The sequence below is a fragment of the Schistocerca serialis genome, chromosome 2 (assembly GCF_023864345.2).
Source record: "Schistocerca serialis cubense isolate TAMUIC-IGC-003099 chromosome 2, iqSchSeri2.2, whole genome shotgun sequence".
Taxonomy (NCBI): domain Eukaryota; kingdom Metazoa; phylum Arthropoda; class Insecta; order Orthoptera; family Acrididae; genus Schistocerca; species Schistocerca serialis.
Window position 1 is genome coordinate 468,627,584 of NC_064639.1, and position 23,076 is coordinate 468,650,659.

A 23,076-nucleotide genomic window follows, 5' to 3' on the forward strand; every position below is an offset into this window, starting at 1 on the left:
TACGGCCAAACTTTCAGGAAACATTCCTCACACACAAGAAAGAAAATATGTTATGTGGACATGTGTCCGGAAACGCTTACTTTCCATGTTAGAGCTCATTTTATTACTTCTCTTCAAATCAGATTAATCATGGAATGGAAACACACAGCAACATAACGTACCAGCGTGACTTCAAACACTTTGTTACAGGAAATGTTCAAAATGTCCTCCGTTAGAGAGGATACATGCATCCACCCTCCGTCGCATGGAATCCCTGATGCGCTGATGTAGCCCTGGAGAATGGCGTATTGTATCACAGCCGTCCACAATACGAGAGCGAAGAGTCTCTACATTTGGTACCGGGGTTGCGTAGACAAGAGCTTTAAAATGCCCCCATAAATGAAAGTCAAGAGAGTTGAGGTCAGGAAAGCGTGGACGCCATGGAATTGGTCCGCCTCTACCAATCGTACGGTCACCGAATCTGTTATTGAGAAGCGTACGAACACTTCGACTGAAACGTGCAGGAGCTCCATCGTGCGTGAACCACATGTTGTGTCGTACTTGTAAAGGCACATGTTCTAGCAGCACAGGTAGAGTATCCCGTATGAAATCATGATAACGTGCTCCATTGAGCGTAGGTGGAAGAACATGAGCCCAATCAAGACATCACCAACAATGCCTGCCCAAAAGTTCACAGAAAATCTGTGTTGATGACGTGATTGCACAATTGCGTGCGTATTCTCGTCAGCCCACACATGTTGATTGTGAAAATTTACAATTTGATCACGTTGGAATGAAGCCTCATCCGTAAAGAGAACATTTGCACTGAAATGAGGATTGAGACATTGTTGGATGAACCATTCGCAGAAGTGTACGTGTGGAGGCCAATTAGCTGCTGATAGTGCCTGCACACGCTGTACATGGTACGGAAACAACTGGTTCTCCCGTAGCACTCTCCATACAGTGACGTGGTCAACGTTATCTTGTACAGTAGCAACTTCTCTGACGCTGACATTAGGGTTATCGTCAACTGCACGAAGAATTGCCTCGCCCATTGCAGGTGTCCTCGTCGTTCTAGGTCTTGCCCAGTTGCGAGTCATAGGCTGGAATGTTCCGTGTTCCTTAGACGCCGAGCAATTGCTTCGAACGTCTTCCTGTCGTGACATCTTCGTTCTGGAAATCTGTCTCGATACAAACGTACCGCGCCACGGCTATTGCCCCGTGCTAATCCATACATCAAATGGGCATCTGCCAACTCCGCATTTGTAAACATTGCACTGACTGCAAAACCACGTTCGTGATGAACACTAACCTGTTGATGCTACGTACTGATGTGCTTGATGTAGAGCAATGAGTCGCATGTCAACACAAGCATCGAAGTCTACATTACCTTCCTTCAATTGGGCCAACTGGCGGTGAATCGAGGAAGTACAGTACATACTGACGAAACTAAAATGAGCTCTAACATGGAAATTAAGCGTTTCCGGACACATGTCCACATAACATCTTTTCTTTATTTATGTGTGAGGAATGTTTCCTGAAAGTTTGGTCGTACCTTTTTGTAACACCCTGTATAAACTGTTAGTGCTCTATACACGGAGATAATATTGTGTATGGTTGTAACTGCTAAGAGCTGATAGCTGCAATTTCCTCTTTCCCTTAAGCGCTGTCATGCACCACTCTCCTCTCTTGACTTTCGAAAACATTGCGTAAAGTTGTTAAATCTGCTTCACTCTAATCACGGTGTTGCATCCCTATGATATTCTATCTCTTTGTATCATGCACAGAGTTCTGGAGACACGACGTCATGAACATTGAGAGGAATGAAAAAAATAGGCTTCTTAACACGGAGCGCAAATTACGCAGATAAACGCTTCTAGTTTTGGTTTTAGCTATAAAACTTCATTAGTGTATTGATGAATAATCCGAAATCAATAAAATCAACATGATTAGGGTTTTGCGTTTCAGTCATAAAGGTTTTGCATGATTACTGACAAATGTTTTGCACTGAATTTCCCCAGTTTATTTGGAATTTCATTTACAATGACTGTATTTTGCTTTTTGAAAATCGCGTCATTTATCTTTGCAATATTTTGCGTGTTTCCGCTATGGTAAACTTCGACTGATCGAAATTCGAAATAAACTCTTTTAGCAATCTCTTTGCATGCCCATTAAGACGATTGGAAGCCATCGCGGTTTTGTAATCACGACGTCTTTATTATTCTCCATTTGATTTGAGGACAGTGTCTTTGTCGGACGTCGGTACGCGGTACTTCGGTGTCTCTAAAGTGATTTCGCGAGTGCATTCTAAATTTATGCATAGTTTACTCGTGATTACTCCGCTTTCCAACTTGCGGTGATGTCTTTCCCCGTGATGAAGTGGAAACTAATACGTTACTCATCTATTGTTAATTAAAAGCTGATCATGGGAGGAAACGTTAACTTTTCAGTGCGTTGTGCTGTAGATTCAAAATTATCTTCCTCTCCTGAATCACAGAGTTGCTGTCCTGCTTGAAGTTGTGTCTGATAGCATATTCCGACTCCTCTTTGCGAGATTTACCTTTGGATTTGCTGCTCTGAGAACCCATGTGCCCTTGTAAAACAATTGTATTATTTTGCTGACGCAAAATGCATAGAAATAAAATGGGTCAAATGGCTCTGAGCACTACGGGACTTAACAGCTATGGTCATCAGTCCCCTAGAACTTAGAACTACTTAAACCTAACTAACCTAAGGACAGCACACAACACCCAGCCATCACGAGGCAGAGAAAATCCCTGACCCCGGCGTGGGAAGCGAGAACGCTACCGCACGACCACGAGATGCGGGCGCATAGAAATAATATCGTTATCTGAATTATTTTCGTGTAAAGCCAGTACACATCTTTGCTACCTTACGTAACATAGCGGCACGTTACCCCTTGTTGTCGCCGACTGGGTCACGTAAATCTCCTGATGTATGAAAAACACTTAACAGCACTGACTCTGCTATTACAAACCACTAGCAATTTTCTAGCGTGAAATTAGGTTTCAGATAGTAAAAGGCAGGTCGTTGGCTGCTTTTAAGGAGGAGCTCTTCTTTCCGAATGTACTCTGGAATGATCTATCATATCAGTGAGATATACAATGAGGTCGAATGCACTGTGGAGTGACCTACACTATGTGATGAAAAGTATCTGAACACTTGACTCAAAATGACTTACATGTTATTGGGGCCCTCCATCGGTAATGCTGGAATTTAAAATGATGTTGACCCACCCTTATCCTCGATGACAGCTTCCATCTCGCAGGCATATGTTCAAACATATGCTGGAAGGTTTCTTGGGGAATGGCAGCCCATTCTTCACGTAGTGCTGCACTGAGGAGAGGTATCGATGTCGGTCGGTGAGACCTGGTACGAAGTCGGCATTCCGAAAAATGTTCATATGTGTGTGAAAACTTATGGGACTTAACTGCTAAGGTCATCAGTCCCTAAGCTTACACTCTACGTAACCTAAATTATCCTAAGGACAAACACACACACCCATGCTCCGCCGGGACAATCCGCACAGTCCATGACTGCCGGCATTCCGAAACATCCCAAATGTGTTCTATAGAATTCAGGTCAGGACTTTGTGCAGACCAGTTCATTACAAGAATGCTATTGTCGTGTAACCACTAAGTCACAGACCGTGCATTATAAACAGGTGCTCGATCGTGTTGAGAGATGCAGTCGCCATCCGCGAATTGCTCTTCAACAGTGGGAAGCAAGAAGGTGCTTAAAACATCAGTGTAGGCCTATGCTGTGATAGTGACACACAAAACAACAAGGTTTGCAAGACTCCTCCATAAAAAACACGACCACACCATAACACCACGACCTCCGAATTTTACTGTTGACACTACACACGCTGGCAGATGACATTCACCGGGCATTCGTCATATCCACATCCTGCCATAGGATCGCCACATTGTGTACCGTGATTCGTCACTCCACATAACGTTTTTCCACTGTTCAATCGTCCTTACATCAAGCGAGGCGTCGTTTGGCATTTATCGGCGTGACGTGTGGCTTATGAGCAGTCGCTTGACCATGAAATCCAAGTTTTCTCGTCTCCTGCCTAACTGCCATAGTACTTGCAATGGATCCTGATGTAGTTTGGATTTCCTGTGTGATGGTTTGGATAGATGTCTGCCTATTACATATTACCATCCCCTTCAAGTCGGCCTGTACGCATTTGTGCTGTACGTGTACCTAAGGATGTTTAGGACTGTGGAAATCACGTGTACAGACACAAGTGACACCTAATCACCTGACCATGTTCTAAGTCTATGAGTTTCGCGGGGCGCCCCATTTTGCTCTCTCACGACGTCTAATGACTACTGAAGTAGCTGATATGGAGTAACTGGCAGTGGGTGGTAGAACAATGCACCTAATATGAAAAGCGTATGTTTTTGGGGCTATCCAGATACTTTTGATCACATAGTGTACACTGAGCTGAGGAAGTTATGCGACACCTCCTGATATACACTCCTGGAAATGGAAAAAAGAACACATTGACACCGGTGTGTCAGACCCACCATACTTGCTCCGGACACTGCGAGAGGGCTGTACAAGCAATGATCACACGCACGGCACAGCGGACACACCAGGAACCGCGGTATTGGCCGTCGAATGGCGCTAGCTGCGCAGCATTTGTGCACCGCCGCCGTCAGTGTCAGCCAGTTTTCCGTGGCATACGGAGCTCCATCGCAGTCTGTAACACTGGTAGCATGCCGCGACAGCGTGGACGTGAACCGTATGTGTAGTTGACGGACTTTGAGCGAGGGCGTATAGTGGGCATGCGGGAGGCCGGGTGGACGTACCGCCGAATTGCTCAACACGTGGGGCGTGAGGTCTCCACAGTACATCGATGTTGTCGCCAGTGGTCGGCGGAAGGTGCACGTGCCCGTCGACCAGGGACCGGACCGCAGCGACGCACGGATGCACGCCAAGACCGTAGGATCCTACGCAGTGCCGTAGGGGACCGCACCGCCACTTCCCAGCAAATTAGGGACACTGTTGCTCCTGGGATATCGGCGAGGACCATTCGCAACCGTCTCCATGAAGCTGGGCTACGGTCCCGCACACCGTTAGGCCGTCTTCCGCTCACGCCCCAACATCGTGCAGCCCGCCTCCAGTGGTGTCGCGACAGGCGTGAATGGAGGGACGAATGGAGACGTGTCGTCTTCAGCGATGAGAGTCGCTTCTGCCTTGGTGCCAATGATGGTCGTATGCGTGTTTGGCGCCGTGCAGGTGAGCGCCACAATCAGGACTGCATACGACCGAGGCACACAGGGCCAACACCCGGCATCATGGTGTGGGGAGCGATCTCCTACACTGGCCGTACACCACTGGTGATCGTCGAGGGGACACTGAATAGTGCACGGTACATCCAAACCGTCATCGAACCCATCGTTCTACCATTCCTAGACCGGCAAGGGAACTTGCTGTTCCAACAGGACAATGCACGTCCGCATGTATCCCGTGCCACCCAACGTGCTCTAGAAGGTGTAAGTCAACTACCCTGGCCAGCAAGATCTCCGGATCTGTCCCCCATTGAGCACGTTTGGGACTGGATGAGGCGTCGCCTCACGCGGTCTGTACGTCCAGCACGAACGCTGGTCCAACTGAGGCGCCAGGTGGAAATGGCATGGCAAGCCGTTCCACAGGACTACATCCAGCTTCTCTACGATCGTCTCCATGGGAGAATAGCAGCCTGCATTGCTGCGAAAGGTGGATATACACTGTACTAGTGCCGACATTGTGCATGCTCTGTTGCCTGTGTCTATGTGCCTGTGGTTCTGTCAGTGTGATCATTTGATGTATCTGACCCCAGGAATGTGTCAATAAAGTTTCCCCTTCCTGGGACAATGAATCCACGGTGTTCTTATTTCAATTTCCAGGAGTGTAGTATCGGACCTCCTTTTGCACGGTGTAGTGTAGTATCTTGACTTGATAAGGACTCAACAAGTCGTTCGCAGTCCCCTGCAGAAATAATGAGCTATGCTGCCTCTATAGGCGTCCATAATTACGAAAGCGTTGCCGATGCAGAATTTCATCCCATAAACGTACGATGGGATTCAGGTCGGGCGATCTGGGTGGCCTAATCATTCCCTCAAATTGTCCCAGAATGTCCTTCAAACAAATCGCCAACAAATGTGGCCCGGATATTGTCATCCAGAAAAATTCCATCGACGTTTGGGAACATGAAGTTCATGACTGGCTGCAAATGGTCTCCAAGTAGTCGAACGTGACCATTCCCAGTCAACGGTCGACTCAATTGGAACAGAGGACCCAACGCGTTCCATGTAAACAAAGCCCACACTATTATGGAGCCACCACCAGCTTACACAGTGCCTTATTGACAACTTGAGTTATGGCTTCTTTGAGTCTGCGACGTACTCAGACCCTACCATCAGCTCTTACCAACTGAAATTGAGACTCATCTGACCAAGTCACGGTGTGCCAGTGATCTATGGTCGAACCGATATGGTCACGAGTCCAGGAGAGATACTGCAGGCGATGTCATGAGCTTAACAATGGCACCCTTTAACTCCAAAGTTCGACTTCCTGTCCTAACGAAAACATTCGTCGTACGTCCCACATTGATTTCGGCGGTTATTTCACGCAGTGTTGCTTATCTGTTAGCACTGACAATTCTATTCAAACACCGCTGCTCTCGATCACTAAGTGATGGCCGTCGGCCACTCCGTTGTGCTTAGTGAGAAGTAATACCTAAAATGTAGTATTCTCGGCACACTCTTGACTCTGTGGACACTATGGATCTCGGAGTATTGAATTCCCTAACCATTTCCGAAGCGGACTGTACCAGACGTCTAGCTCCAACTACTATTCCGCGTCCGATGTTTGTTAATTCCCATCGGTGGCCATGATCACGTCGGAAACCTTCTCACCAATGCCCTGCCCTTTTAACTCTTGTGTACGCGATACTACCGCTGTATGAATATATGCATATCGCCGTCCCATGAATTGCGTCACCTCAGTGTATTGTGGCATACATGATGCTGAATCGTTTTGTTAACAAATGATATTAGATAGAAATTATATTCTCTACTTGTGTTCTGATATTAAGCCTAGCAACAGCAACGAATTTTCAAGAACATGTATTACCAGTGGAGGTTTGGGTGGGACTATGCCCACAAACAAACAAACAAAATTCGTTGGCTGGTGTTGACTTGTATAAAAATATACTTTTTAAACAGGTACTGGTGTGTAAGTAATGATCATTACTTGGAATTATCTTTTAGTGCACTAATAACAATAGCACTACACTTTCAGTAACGTATGCTACCAAGTGGGAAAGGGGAGATACTTTATAAGTACAAAAATTAAAAACAAAATACAAATTTCGTTAATTGTTGTTGACTTGTATTCAGTACACATTTTTTAAAGAGATATTGAAGTGTAATTAGTGCCCGGAAACTGAAAATACTGTGTATGATATTCATTATTAAGAGTCGCATCTACTACTCAGAAAAAAATTTGGGTCAAGTTTAGGTGTAAAATTGAACATTTACGGAATCTGGCAGAAGACGGCATTAAAAACAATAAAAGATTTTTCAAAATTTTAAAACATAAAACACATGACTAAAACACAATATTTTCAGAAGATGGGCTCAGAGTACCCCACCCGCCTCCCCTTTCTAGTATTGTGAGGGATAATGACTGAAGAAAGTTTTAGTCGAATTATTTTTTCAAATGTAGAATCAATAATTAAATACTGAGGGAACATCTTCATCTGCACTTCTTGGAGCTATACATCAAAGGCAAACAGGTTATTCATTTTTTGTCATTTTCTTGGAGAACCTTTATTTGTTATTTAATGTTCAACAATAGGTATGCAAAATCAGTTTTTCGTTCCCCTTACATTGTGTAATGGTGGTCAGACTGCGTTCGCAATTGTTTTCTGGGGCATAAATGTTCGTATTTACTGCATAGTTATCAATTCAGGTCTCACTTTCACTGCTCATGGGTGATACAGTTTGTACCACGCACATACAAACAGGCACACAACCACACAATGACGTACACACACACACACACACACACACACACACACACACACACCTTACAAAGTACTAGCCCGGGACGGTTACTTGTTACAAATTAACCTGGCATATGATTACTGATTTAAGGTGCTTCTAGTAGTGTCATTTTTTTCTTTTCTGAATAGTATGGAAAAGCTCGCAATCTACATGATATGGGTGGTTTTCTGTTAGAAGACATTTCGCAAATATTGAATTTGTCTTTGCTGTTCTGCACCTACTCTCATGTTCCCTTGGCCACTGCCCAGACTGTTGACTGACCAATAATTACTTCTGCACAGTGCGTGCATGTGATTTTACAAACATCTCTCTATGCCAAAGATAGCAATCTGTTTTTCCTACTGAATAAATGTTTTTAGTTATGTGTGATACATAAGTGTAATACTTTCCCTTGTAGACATTTTATATGTCTTAATGTTTTTGTCTCCTTTACGCATCCTGAATGAGTAAATTCTGTGTAAATCGTAGGTATTTAGTGCATGCTGGCGTTCAATTGCCACCACATGATAGTGTAAGAAGCCAAAACTCGGTTCGCCGATTCGCGACCAAAATAGCAATATTTTGCGTGACATTAGTAAATTGTTTCCATTCAATATTGTACTTCACATGTATATCGTTTCCGGGAAATATCGAACCACTCTAGACTTACAACGATTTCATAAAAAATCGGCTGTACTGCACGTACCTTGTTCAACAGTGCATGACCACTTTAAAGAAGATCTGAATATGGATGGATTTTGATCATTGTTTATGAATGTATTGTGTGATAACGACAAGAGACAGCGAGCTGCAGCCCACATGCTATATTTTCATAATTTACAAATTTCGTATTTCGCTTAAGAGTGTTACTTTCTGATGAAGATGTAGTGCATCGCAGTTTACACTTAAATATCGTTTTGTGCGTTGCAGAGAATCCCCATTACGTACATACGTTTGCTAACAAAACCGTCCCGTTTTAGGATAGGGCCTGGAATATCATCACGACGTTTCTGCGCAGTATTTTTTTGGGAGGATCAAAGGGAAAGAAGGGAACGATGTCTCATGTATGGGATAATACCATACTTTGCTGTATAAAACATTCTCGGTATTTTTGCAGCGTCAGTTCTAGATATAATCTCGAGCTTTCGACGATTATCTCCATCGTCATCGTCAGGAGCCGACTGTCTCCACTGCTGCTATGGTAGACTCTATATAGCCAGAAGCCGGCTTCTGATTCGACGGCTTCTGATTGGTCGGCGATTACGCACTGCTGTCTCAGACGGTGTCACTCTGTGCGCCTGTGGCGCCACCGCTTCCGTTTGAACGTAAACCTTGGAAGGAACGTTTCTGCTGCTTCTCTGCATCAAGTGCTCGTTTCCATACACAGCTCAGATGGTATCCGCTATCGCGGTTAAAGTTCTTTTGGCTCATTCTTATTTCAACAGCCTCCTTAATAACAGAATCCCAGTACGTGGAGGCATGGGACAGAATTTTAGTTTCATCGAACAATATTTTATGTTTGTTCGTGAGGCTGTGCTCCGCATTTGCCGATTTCTCCAGTTCTCTATTTTTAATACGGCGTTGGTGTCCTGCACAGCGGTCGGAAACGGTACGAATCGTCTGACCTATATAATTGCTTCCACACTCACAGGGTATATTATAAACTCCAGGGACCCTGAGGCCGAGATTGTCCTTAACAGGGCGCATCATCTCCTTAATTTTCTTAGGAGGACGAAAAATCGGTCTTAAACCACGTCTACGCAGGACTCTTCCTATTTTGCTGGAAATCGCGCCACAAAAAAGAAGAAACGCAATCGGTGTTTCATCCTGTGAAGTTCCAGCATTTTCACGTTTCCTTCTTTTGGAGAACGCTGCCTTTATATCGCGTGCGCCATAGCCATTCTTTCGGAACACGTTCTTCAGGTGGTTAATCTCGGACCTTAAGTGGTCCTCGTCAGAAACAGTTTTGGCTCTATATACCAACGTGTTCAAAACGGCTCTCTTCTGACAAGGGAACCTCCTCATCGCACGCCCCTCAGATTTAGTTATAAGTTGGCACAGTGGATAGGCCTTGAAAAACTGAACACAGATCAATCGAGAAAACAGGAAGAAGTTGTGTGAAACTATGAAAAAAATAAGCAAAATATACAGACTGAGTAATCCATGTGCAAGATGGGCAACATCAATTATTATCTGTCCGTCCGATGCGATCACTTTTTTGGGAGTGATTATCACATCCACAAGAAAACCTAAATCGGGCAAAGTAGAAGAATCTTTTTACCCATCCGCCAAGTGTACAAGTTAGATGGGTCGACAACATATTCCCGTCATGTGACGCACATGCCGTCACCAGTGTCGTATAGAATATATCAGACGTGTTTTCTGTGGAGGAATCGGTTGACCTATGACCTTGCGATCAAATGTTTTCGGTTCCCACTGGAGAGGCACGTCCTTTCGTCTACTAATCGCAGGGTTTGGCGGTGCGGTCGCAAAACACAGACACTAAACTTATTACAGTGAACAGAGACGTCAATGAACGAACGGACAGATCATAACTTTGCGAAAATAAAAAAGTCAACTTTTCACTCGAGGGAAGACTTGAACCAAGGACCTCTCGTTCCGGAGCTGCTCAGGCTAACCACGGGACCACGGCGCTCCTGAGCTCACACCATCCTTGATGTTACCTATCTTACTCATGGACTACTCACTTTGTATATTTAGCTTATTTTTTTCGTAGTTCCACACAACTTCTTCCTGTTTTCTCGATTGATGTGTGTTCAGTTTTTCAAGGCCTATCCACTGTGCCAACTTATAACTAAATCTGAGGGGGTGCGATGGGGAGGTTCCCTTGTGAGCAGTATGGTGGAAACTCTGCGCATTCAGGTATACTTTGCTATAGCTCGTGTGAGTTCCTTGATGAACAATTCGAGACCCAAGCGCAGTGCGTCAGTACTGACATTTCAATTGAAATTTCGTCCTCGAATACCAGAGCTTACCATGCCAGACACCTAATTATGAGAAATAATAAAGTTGCATGTGCTTTTGTGTGGTTTCGAGAGTACTGAAGCGCTGCACAAAAGAGATCTCTGAGTAAGACAAAATGGTGCACATATAGATATGCAGTATTAATAATTATGTAAATAGTCAAACGTAGAGAATACTATCTTTATATAGTGGTATAAGGACTTCGGAGACGCCTTGTACACTGAAACTTGCAGCAGAAAAGAAAAAATTCCTTACGTCATTATGAAAGTTATATTATTACGAGATTAAAATCTTTTTCTTTAGGTCTCATGACAACAAACTAGAATGTTTTCAGGGTGGAAATGAAAGAAATTTCTATGTTGCTTTGGCGTGAATAAGACAAAAGTAAATTCGGGATTACGTACGATATAGCTTATACAGAACAGAATGAATACATTCAAAACTGAAGAAAGATGTGGAGTGTGGGGTGTTTGCCGGCAGCAAGCGACTGCTCAGCGGAAGTCCTCGGCGTCGCCTGCCTGGGGGCCGCCGCTCCCGCCGCCCTCGCCCTCTCCCTCCGTGGCGCGCAGGCGCCGCACCGCCCTCAGCATCACGTCGGCCTCCGAGTCGAAGGGCTGGTAGGGAGAGGGAATCGTCAGCAGCACCGGTGGTTTCCGGCTGTCCAGGTGACGCGCCATGCTGTTGGCGATCACCTCCGCCACCTGCAGAGACGCACGTCGCATGCACTGTCAAACACGTCTACATACACACAGTCCATTCACATTAATGTGAGCACCATCTACGTTCGAGATCAATGTGCAATAATCACTAACAGACAGCAACTGGCTGCATAGCAGTGAAGGGTGTCGGGGGGCACTTAAACAGTGCACTCGTTGTCGTTCTGCGGAAACGGAGCGATCTATTAGACATCCACACAGGCACGATCATTGGCTTTGGGGCATAGGGCAAAGCAGTTCCCAAACGACTAAATTCTGTGAACTGAAAGCATGCTGCCATGATTAAAGCATACCATGCATAGCAAAATGGCGCTATCCAAAACTGGCGTTGAGGCAACCGTGGCGCAGCCCGGGCCATAGATAATAAAGCTGAACGAAGGCTGCGGAGATGTGTGCGGGCGAACAGATGAGAAACTGCTGAGCAACTGACAGCGCATATGAACGAATGGGCTACCAAAGTGTCCCCTCAACAACCGTCCAGTGAACTTTACAAGGTGGCTATAATTTCACACCTTACAAGCACTCATCTACATACTTTGCCATGATTTACAACCGTAAGTATGTATCATTTGATAGGTTGTACATTGTATATATGAATATTTAAAGAAGACTGACATTGTCACGTACACCCTGTAAATAGTTGTTAAAGCTTATTGCACGAAATGTGATTGTGGTGCGCGTACTGTAAGACATTCGGTACACACACCATCAGATTATTTGACTTGTCGCTCTAATGAAGTAGGCGAGTGTCAGCAATATGTCTCGTGGTCTTATCGTGGCGTGTTTATCTTCTGCCGTTAGGTCAGACGATAGAAATGCCACTTGCACGCTTAGAGTAGCAGATTGATGGTGACCAACTTTAAACAGAACTTGATTAATTTTCACACACATTTATTAAAATAATAACAAACATAAACATTACATAACTTGATTCTGGATGCTATTTACAATTGACAATCTGAAGTTACTTTGGTCTTGGAACATTAATCTTATTCTCACATATCTCTGATACTTGACAAAGTGTCTATACATTTATCTTCATGGCTATGTACAGGAATATGGTAATCTTATTAGGTACAGACTGAAACTTGACTATAGACTGGTACAGACTAATGCAGACTGGTACAGACTGGTGCAGACAAATGCAGACTGACTAATCGGAGGTCTGTACACTCGTTATAATACCTCACACATTCAGGTATCACTGCGCGAGTGTGATCCGCGAGGAGAAAAGGTTCTACATTAGCAGCAAACTCATTGGCTGCGTTACATATTAATACGCGGATTGGCGGAAGCAGAATTTGGTCCGTCTCTAAGGCAGCGCCATCTCGTAGTGCAGAGACGGACAAGCGCTGCGCCTGCGCTGTTGTGCTTAGCGGGGCGCGCTCTAGTGGGAAAGTTGTGTACGCACTGACTACAGCTAACTATGTACACAACAGTGATGGAGTGTCTTTATTATCAAAATGGCATAATGAATGATTGCCTACACTAGTAGAGGTTGGAACGTCAGTGGAAATGAAACGGCAGGTGTAACTCAGGCCCTGGGTGGAAACGCCCGCACAGGAGTGTTGACCCTGCTTAACAAAGGAAGTAGCCCTAGCAGGACGGTTGGGGCACCTGAGCCACTGAAGCACAATAGAGTGGTGGCTGGCCAGTGTTGTAGCTAGGCCGGAAGCATAACCGGAAACTCTGAAAATCTTGGACACAGCAGATAGGAACAAGGATGCGTTACCTCGTGAATCACGCAGGCTGGGTTATTTCTGAGGATTTTTACTCTGAGAAGCATGCCATTGTATGAATTCCTAATTAATGGGGATAGGTATTTCCTCTCAAACTTTCTGCGATGGACGACAAAGGACTAAAATATGGTTGGTGGGCCTGCGGAAGAATCTGTAGAGAGAGAGAATATTCGGTTGTTTCGAGAATATGATTCGCTTTCTGCAATTACGAGGGAGGGCAGTCGAGCTTTGCTGGGAAGCCAGCGGTGGAGAGAATGTGGTCTTCCATTTTGAGCGTCCGTGTTTGACAGTCGCTCAGTATCAGCTTTTGTTGGTACAGATGGACTTGCTGTCTTTGCTCTCCGGATATTTTATAGTTAGAACGGTTAGGCACTGTAGTGTTGCAATCTAATACGATTCTGGACTTCGCCTACGGGTAGGGAGTCGTCGTTGAGTACGCAGCGTTCAGTTATTGAGAGCACTTTTTCTGCCTATACTTACGTTGAGACGTTATTAGAACTCCATCCTTGTGGCTGGGAGTTCGCGTTTCTCGTCTGTAGAACACAGAGAGGAGAAGACAGTATTAGATTATACTAGTCAGAAGACCGTCTTCTGCCGTACAAGTGTCTGAATGAGCTGTTTTTAATATTTTGTGACTGGAGTTCTTCCATCGTCGCAGACGTGTACGAGAACCATCACTCCGACGCATCGGATGCAATACATACGGTGATATTGCTAATTGCTTCGGCTTATTAGGGCTACAAAGCTGAACAGCTCTGGTCATGTACATTTTATTTCCACTGAGGTTGCACCCCACTGTAGATCACCTTTGAAAGTAGTGTCTTCTAATGTTTGGTATGTAGGTGATGTCAGTCATCTCGCGTTATTGATATTAGATCGCGTAGCCATAAAAAAGGGGCAGATTTGGGCAATTGATCCATCACATTAGTTAGGTAATCCATTTGTATCTCTTTATGTCCACTGGAAGTTGATATGTAAAGATTTTTAGTATATAAAGGGCTTTTAATCCACAATAAATGTATAAGTAGAAACAGCATTTATCAGTTGTAGTTATGGGTTCCTTTAATTTTTTATTTATGTTTATGTTGTAATTTATATATTAAAAGAGCAAGAAGGAGGAGATATTATCACCCTAAGAGATCCTAAGATCTGCTTCAGGGAGTAGTCAGACAGGGCCAAATGTTCATTTTCGCGTGCAGTATTTTCTGTTGCGCACATTCATTTTACACCCGCCTGGAGTAGCATCTTGGATATGGCTTGTCCTACCACGATCCTGCTTAGAGTCTTCTGATAGTAGTCATTAAGTGGTATGAAACCTCAAAAATTTTCAAAACTTTTTTTCCCATTTATAAAATATAGGTGTTACTGATAGTGATCACCAGCTTGCGTGTATAGTTTGCAGAGATAAAGTCACGCCCTAACATTAAAAGTAATATTTGTGTTTTATTGTATTTCTTTTCAAAGGCGTTGCGCTTTAGCCCACTGCAATTTACTGATATTAATATTGTGTCATTTGTCATTGTATTTTCTTTTTATTGAAACGACATTGCTCGTTCACGACGTTGCCATTAATTTAGCTTGTTTGTTGTAGGTATTTTATGTTACATGCCTGTTACATAATAAATGTGGCTATTACAAATTGTATGTACTTTTAAGAGAGAATTGGTATCAGGAATCAGTCCATGATAACTAGGGCGTAAGCGCGCTTAGTAGGACAACAGATCACTAGTTGTAACAATATAGAAATGGCAAATATACGGGGTAGTTAGGAAAGCCAATAGGATAAGAAAGACTTAGTTTTGTTAGCAGCACAAGGCACAGGTGTGGAGAATACCGATCCAAGGGAACTTTCTTAGGATGATAGACACAGTCAAGCCCGTGGTGGGCAGTCTGATAGTGAAGTTGAGACACAGAGACACACTGAGGCAATCTTAAAGATACGGGACTCTAATGTAGGGAGTCCAAGTGAACGTGGATTAAGTAAGAATCGTGGTAGATCGCCGTCAGTGACATAGTCACGAGGCAGCATATCAGGGTCGCGTGGTGGTGACTTTTTTGAATACCAAGAAATAGAAAGGGGAAAGGGCAGAAGATCACCTAAGAGTAGAGGAAGAGAAAGTCACAGTAGGAGAGAAGATTTAGATAACTCAGTGTATTGGACTTCCCGGCATAACACCAGTGGGAAGTGAAATGGGAAATAAAATTCAAAAGGTCAGCTCTGAATTGGGAAGTGAAATGGGAAGTAAAATTCGAAAGCTGAGCTCTGAATTGGCAAGCCAAATAAAAAAGCGAAATGATGAAGTACGCTCTGAAATGGGAAGTAAAATTCAAATCGTTAGTGCTGAAATGGGAAGTAAAATTCAAAACGTTAGTGCTGAAGTGGGAAGTAAAATTGAAAACCTAAGTGTCGAGATTCAGTTGATAAAACATGAAACGAGCGAAAGATGGTCCTTACCACATGCAGTATAGCTAGTCGTAGAGTACAGGTACAGAAAATGGGATCTTCAGAAGGTAATCGTCGATTCACAGTGGGCTACTAATCATAAACGTGTTTCGAAATCAGTGAAGAACAGCTAACAGAGGCTCTGACGGAGCTCCGACAGAGAAGAGAGATTTTAGGGCCAAGACGAAATCATAACCTTAACCTCAATGGTATCGTGACACCTTTACAGACGCGATGTATGGAATGCATCTCCATCAGGAATAAGCTATGCTCTGAGAAAAGCTGCAACGAAACGACCATAACTTTGGCTATTTTCGTTTTAGGATATTTAAGAAGACCAAACTTGTTTCCAAGAAAGCAGTGGTACATTATTTGCAACGGAAATGAAGGACATATGGTTCAAATGGCTCTAACCCCTATGGGACTTAACAGCTGAGGTCATCAGTCCCATAGAACTTAGCACTACTTAAATCTAACTAACATAAGGATATCACACACATCCATGCTCGAGGCAGGATTTGAACCTGCGACCGTAGCAGCAGCGCGGTTCCAGACTGAAGCGCCTAGAACCGCTCGGCCACAGCAATCGGCAAAATGAGGGACATTTGGAATCAAAAGAAATAAATGTATATCTTTCATAGTTTTCAGAAAAGCGTTCGACACAATCAATTGGAACAAGTTAATGGAAATACTAAAAACGAATGATTTTGACAGAGGCGGAAGAATAATTAAAGAACTATTCAGAGAACAAACATATAAATCGCGTCAACTTTGCTTCGACTATGCTGAAGTTGAATTCAAGACTAGGCATCAACTGTGTTAATATAAGCTTAGGTGCACCCTCCGTAGCTGAGTGGTCACCGTTGCAGAATGCCATGCGAGGGTCCAGAGATCGATTCCCGGTACGGTCGGAGATTTTCTGCGTCCCGGAGTGGGTGTCATGTTGTCTTAATCATCATTTCATCCCATCCACACGCAAGTCAGCGAAGTGGCGTCAATGGAAAAGACTTGCTCCACGCGGATGGGGCTCCCGGCCTAGCCGTACGCATTATCATAGTAAGTTCAGCTGGTAGGTCACTTTTACGTCAAAATGAATGAACAGTTGATGGAACAGAAACAAGGCAAATGTCAATAAAGACGCAAAAATTTTCCGTACGTTAACAACAATCATCAGATTAACGTGAAGGATTTATTTGAACCAGTGCCATAAAAGTTTGCGAGAGCAATGATAGCTCCAAAAGAGAGTAGACTACAATCAGATAAAAGTATAGTAACTAAGTGTATGGGCAATATGATAGCTGAAAAAAGGATGCCAAAAAATCAAAACATATATACAGTGTGTTAATGAAGAGCGTGATCGGCATTACACACAGGTGGTAACCATAACCATTAGTTTACATTGAATTTTTAACTGAGATACACAAGAAGAGACATGAGTGCAGCTTACGGGACAATGATTCGAAGCACCGCAGCAGGCTTTGCAGCGACTGGAAAAACCGAAAGGTGTGCGGGTAACAGGTAGCGGATTGGCCCTCACAGTCGGCTGACGCTAATCCTATTGAAAATGTGTGATCTTACATCCAAAAGAAGTTGCAAGGAAAATGATGTTCACTCTGAAACAGCTGTCAACGCATATACGACGTATTTGGAGTTATCTTCCACGTGAATACGAGGCAACCTTGGTTTCCAGTATGCCTCGGAGATGCCATGCAATTATCGACGCTGCTGTTGACTGGACGTATTGTTAATTGTACTTACTTTCTTCTTTTTCCATATACGATGTATGTATATGTTTTAGTTTGTTGTAAAATACCTTTTTCTACTGCTTTACTCGACCACGATCTTACTTAACGGACTGTATGTAAATAAAATAATAAAATATGAACAAATAAAAATTAATGTTATCGAGTAATTTGCTACACATCTCAGGTACGTAAATGTTTACTATTACAATGGACAGGACAGGCAGAAATTCTCAGCGATAATAGAAAATGGTTTGTTTCGTTTCACAGACATAGGTTTAACTGTGAAACAATACTAATTTCACGCTTACTATTAGAAGTAAATCATTTGCTGATGTACAGATATTCTTCGAAAATGAAAATAAATAACGAGTTCACAATTCTGAAAAGGTTAGACTTAGAGTACTTAAACCGACGAGTGATTTACGAGATCTATGAGCCAAGACAGCAAAGAAATAGGCATTCAAAAAGCATGAATACAAGCTAAATAATATAAGTACATTAAAATTTCTCCCGTAAAACTTGTAAGCAAAATATTTCGCGTTCGAGCAGAAAGGAATTAGCCGTACAGGCAATAGACAGACAAGGAATGAATGTTGAGGTTCTCAAATAAATCTGCGTTTTTGGTGAGAATCAGAGAATTCTTAGGTCCAGGTGCTGTGGTCAAAATTGAACATTAAAAAGGTAAAAAAATGGAAGTAATGAGAAATTGTTGAAAGGAAGACTTTAAGAAGTAAAATGTATTAAGTAGAGAAGAGTATATTAGGTAAGAGTGCCATAGCTATTACCTGACAAAATTATTTAAAATATCTAAAAAATTAGAAATAACAGCCAGGCTGGGATCGACAAGAGAAATATTATACAAAAAATGAGGTCCACCCCTAGAACGAAATGCCTACAGATTTGAAGCTATTATGTAAAACTTTGCATAGGGGTATAACAGAGTGTCGTACTGAAGTGACGCCTTTACATGGGATTTTGTAAGCCGGATGACCTGGACTCGTTTCACATGTCGATAAAAGATTGGTGAGGTACAATATAAAATGAGGAGAGTAGACAAAATGGATTGAGATAGAAGTATAAGGTAAATCCTTACAATGCTAAGAAACGAAATGGTGGAATACGTGCTAAGACAGAACAGATTGATTACTTTACTGACGAAGGTGCTCTAAATGAATGGAACAGTGCGGAACAACAATGAGTTGGTACGAATAGGTGAAGGAGAAGGAAATAATTTGTACTGTGAAAAGGCTTTGAGAGACGACGAATATTTTCTGTTGGAGAAGCAATATGGAGGATAGACAATAAAATTTTCACAAAAGCAGGTCAGTAGAAACAAATATTTTTTCTTTATTCTGCTTAATGATATGCTTTTTGCACAGGCACCATTGTCAAGTTTGCATCTATCATAACAACATCCTTTCACTAGGTGTTTGTTCAAACGGGTGCGCGATCAGTGATCGTATTCGAACGACTTGTGCACGGACAAGTGAACAGATTGTAGTCACGTGTCACCTATTTACAAAATAGTTAGTTTTTACATTGACCAAGTGTGGAACTGAGCAGCCTTTACGGAATCGTTGTTGCCTTCCTTAGATTTTATTGAGAATGTTGGTGCTTGAATGCAAGAAATGTTGGTGCTAGTCTCCAAGAAATTAGTTTTCAGGAAGTGGGCCATTGCCTATTGAGAGTTATTCACCTGAAGTGAATTTGAGGAAACATCGGAAACCAAACTACAGATAACCGGTTGCAAATTTGAACTAACTGCTCCTGAATTAAAGTCCTGCTTCTTAATGACTCTGTAAGAAGAGCAGAAATAGGTACAGACGTGGCATAAACGTTAGTAAACCCTTAAGGAACATTGTAGATCGCGCAAGTGAGGTGAGCAATGTTTAGGACACTAAACTCGCATCTGTGAAGAGCGAGTCTCAAATATTCGTCCGGCAATCCAGATTTAGGTGTTCTTATAACCTACAGTCATCCTCTATAGATATTGTCAGCTGCAGATTTCAGTTACCATTCTTATGTTTAAAATGAGTAATAATAAATATATTCAGAAAAAAATGTCATTCAGTGAACGAATACAAAGCTCAACAAGCAAAAAACACAGATCATATGAAACACACTACAGAATATCGTGTCCCAAGACGTTGTAACTATAACGCAAGTTATATTCAAATTCAAGTAGCAAATATGGTTGTCGATAAGACTTAAATGATTACTCCAAGTAGGTGCACATTGTTCTCATTGAAAAACGATCGAGCGTGGTGGTGCAGTGGTTGGTACAATCGAGTCGCATTCGGGAGAACGACGGTTCAAACCCGCATCCGGCCATCCTGATTTAGGTTTTCCCTGATTTCAGTACATCGCTTCAGGCAAATGCCGGGATGATTCCTTTGAAAGGGTACGGCCGACTTCCTTCCCCGTCCTTTCCTAATCCGATGGGATCGACAACCTCGCTGTTTGGTTCCCTCTCCCAAATTAACCAACCAACCAACCAAAGCAAAAAATCGTTCAAATAGCTCTGAGCACTATGGGACTTAATTTCTGAGGTCATCAGTCCCCTAGAACCCAGAACTACTTCAACCTAACTAACTTAAGGACATCACACACATCCATGCCCGAGGCAGCATTCGAACCTGCGACCGTAGCGGTCGCGCGGTTCCAGACTGTAGCGCCTAGAACCGCTCGGCCAACCCGGCTGGCAACCAAAGCAACATAATCTTTTTTGGAAGCTGGCTACGTAATGAAATCAAATTCTACATTTTTTTTCTTGCAGCTTAGATCTAGGACAGATTCACTGTCGCAAAAACAAAATGGAGCTCTACTGATGTTCATTCAATACCCGGAGACGGAAAATATCCATGTCAAAAACTCATCTTGTATGTCGTGGTGATGGTTCGTTTTGACATACTGCGATCTTTAAAGCTGGCCTTGGTCAGGGTGATAGGTAGTACCTTCATTTAGTGCCTTCCCCTACCGAATTTTGATGTGTTGCACGGTTGTTGTCACTCGGTCTCAAGTATCGATGCGAAGCAGACATGAGACTTTTTATATTGAAGCTTAACATCAAGATATAACTCATTAGAAAATGCCTTCTGTGTCAGTTGGCCAGCCCTCTCAAGATCGATTATTCCATTGTGGCTTTTAACCCAAACTGCATTGGTGTGCAAAACTTAATGACGAAAGTAGCTTTAACATGACGCGTCAGTGCCAAGTAACACAGCTCGATGCAACTTGGACCATACATGGGAAGAGCTGCTACAGTGTAATACAGAAGTTAACTGAAAGATAAGAGGAATAAGGCGAGGAGAAACGACAATTTTATTCGTAGACAACAATTACACTAAAGTCAGTGCGATTGATGATCGCCTCCTGGGCATTACGACAGGCAGGACGTGGTTCTTAATAGGGTGTACGATGAACATGGAGGCCAGTGCATGTTTTGCAACGTGCTCGCCTGTGGTCATAAAGTTTGTGAGAGATCTTTTGGTAGGGCGTTCCAGTCCTCCACGTGCATTGTTGACAACTGCTGAATGGTGGAATGGTGCATACGTCTTCCAAAAGCACCTGACACTTTCCCGGTAAGATTTCGGGCGGGGGAACGGGCAGACCAATCCATTCCGTGCGCTGTTCAGTGTGGTTGTGCATTGCCGTTCAGAAAAACTGGTCAAGTGCGAGTAGTACTCGCGCACTGAGGGTTCCGTACAAACTTAATTAAGTATAGAAACAGGTCATCCATCATGAGGATCAATAAATCCAACTATTTTTGCCTGTTATCGACATCAATACTGGCGAGATATCGACGCCGGCAATTCCAAGACAGTATCAAAATCTGTACAGTAGTTCCTTGGACTAATCCGGACATGCAAAAAGAAGTGAACAATGGACTTCAGTTAGTATATGTAGAGAGGGGATATTTAATAAAACATTTTTTTTAAATTTAGTTACTAAAATACGACTACCACTTACATTTTATGTTTGCATTTACTAATATCCGTCTATTACGCTTTCCATGGATGTTCAAATAGCGAAAGATTTTTTTTGTGATATAATTACCATTTAACAAGTTTTATAGAGTTTTTACTTTACTTGTACTGTTAAACCTTGATCTTGGCAAATTTCGTGACCCTAGGGCAACGGGAAGCATCTTATAGATTATGATGTGTGAATTTTAGAGTGTCAAAATATGCGACGTAAATGAGTTTATCTTTTGATTGCAATAGCTTAGAAGATTACAATTTTAACGCCGCTGAGTGAACATAGACCTTAGTATGTGATACAAATTTGAACTTCATACGCGAAACTGTTAGGGAGAGAAAGTGACTAACAGACGGACAGACAAATAGACTGATGGATGAAGAAATGGCAAAAAATATTTTCCCGTGTTATACAATTATGAATAAGCAAACTTTTGAATTTTTTATTTCACATGTGCTACTAAACTGCTTCCAGTCAAACTGCGTGATTGTAGGGCAACGGGAAGAACTGAGTGAGTTTTCGAGTATCAAAATATATTATATAATTGGCCGCATCTTTTGACTGAGGTGACACAAAAGAATAAAATTTTGGCACCGCCAAGCGGCCATAGACCACAGACCTTAATATATAAAATAAATCTGAACTCGGTACTCCACCCGTTCATGATAAAAAGGATTATTAAAAGTTGAACAAACAGACATACATACAAATCGACAACAAAGCGATCCTGTAAGTGTTCAGTTTTTACAGACTGAGGCACGGAGCTCTACAAAGCCAAGGACGAATGCACCCCTGAAAAGACGAACGTGGGGAAGTAGTACAGTGTCACAACAATGTTGACCGGTGAATGCACCGTGATCAAATATTGGGAGGTCGTACGCCCATGTAAAATTATGTCTCTCCATACCGTAACACCTGGACAACCGAAACGATCATGTTCGCCATTGCTTTACGTACAGTCATGTGCCGAGAGATGGGAACACGTAATTTTTTCGGCAGCATTTTAGAAGCGTCTCTAAACAGAAGGAACAATTTTCCTACTCAAAGAAATGAAAGACAAGAGCCACATGCAACATCATTTTCATCGGTCTATGTAAACTGGAAAATAGCCCGGCGATTTAATATTCTGTGTTAACATGTGATTGAATATAGCATTCAGATCTTGAAATTCATTCCCTACTATCCTATGTATCGAAGATCAAACCGTTTTTCTAGAGTAACCACTCTTGTACATAAGAGCAGAGTTCCGTCGTGTCCGCAGCTCGTGGTCGTGCGGTAGCGTTCTCGCTTCCCACGCCCGGGTTCCCGGGTTCGATTCCCGGCGGGGTCAGCGATTTTCTCTGCCTCGTGATGACTGGGTATTGTGTGATGTCCTTAGGTTAGTTAGGTTTAAGTAGTTCTAAGTTCTAGGGGACTGATGACCAT

General features: G+C 42.9%; 1 protein-coding gene across 1 annotated transcript in view; it reads right to left on the reverse strand.

Annotated features, from left to right (window-relative positions):
- Nucleotides 1-11,521: 11,521 nt before the first annotated feature.
- Nucleotides 11,522-23,076, reverse strand: part of LOC126456091 (V-type proton ATPase subunit F-like) — a 66,579-nt gene continuing 55,024 nt past the window's right edge. Inside the window, exon 3 of the mRNA XM_050091847.1 lies at nucleotides 11,522-11,731. Within this exon, the coding sequence (XP_049947804.1) occupies nucleotides 11,522-11,731 (210 nt within the window). The remainder of the gene's footprint in view (nucleotides 11,732-23,076) is intronic.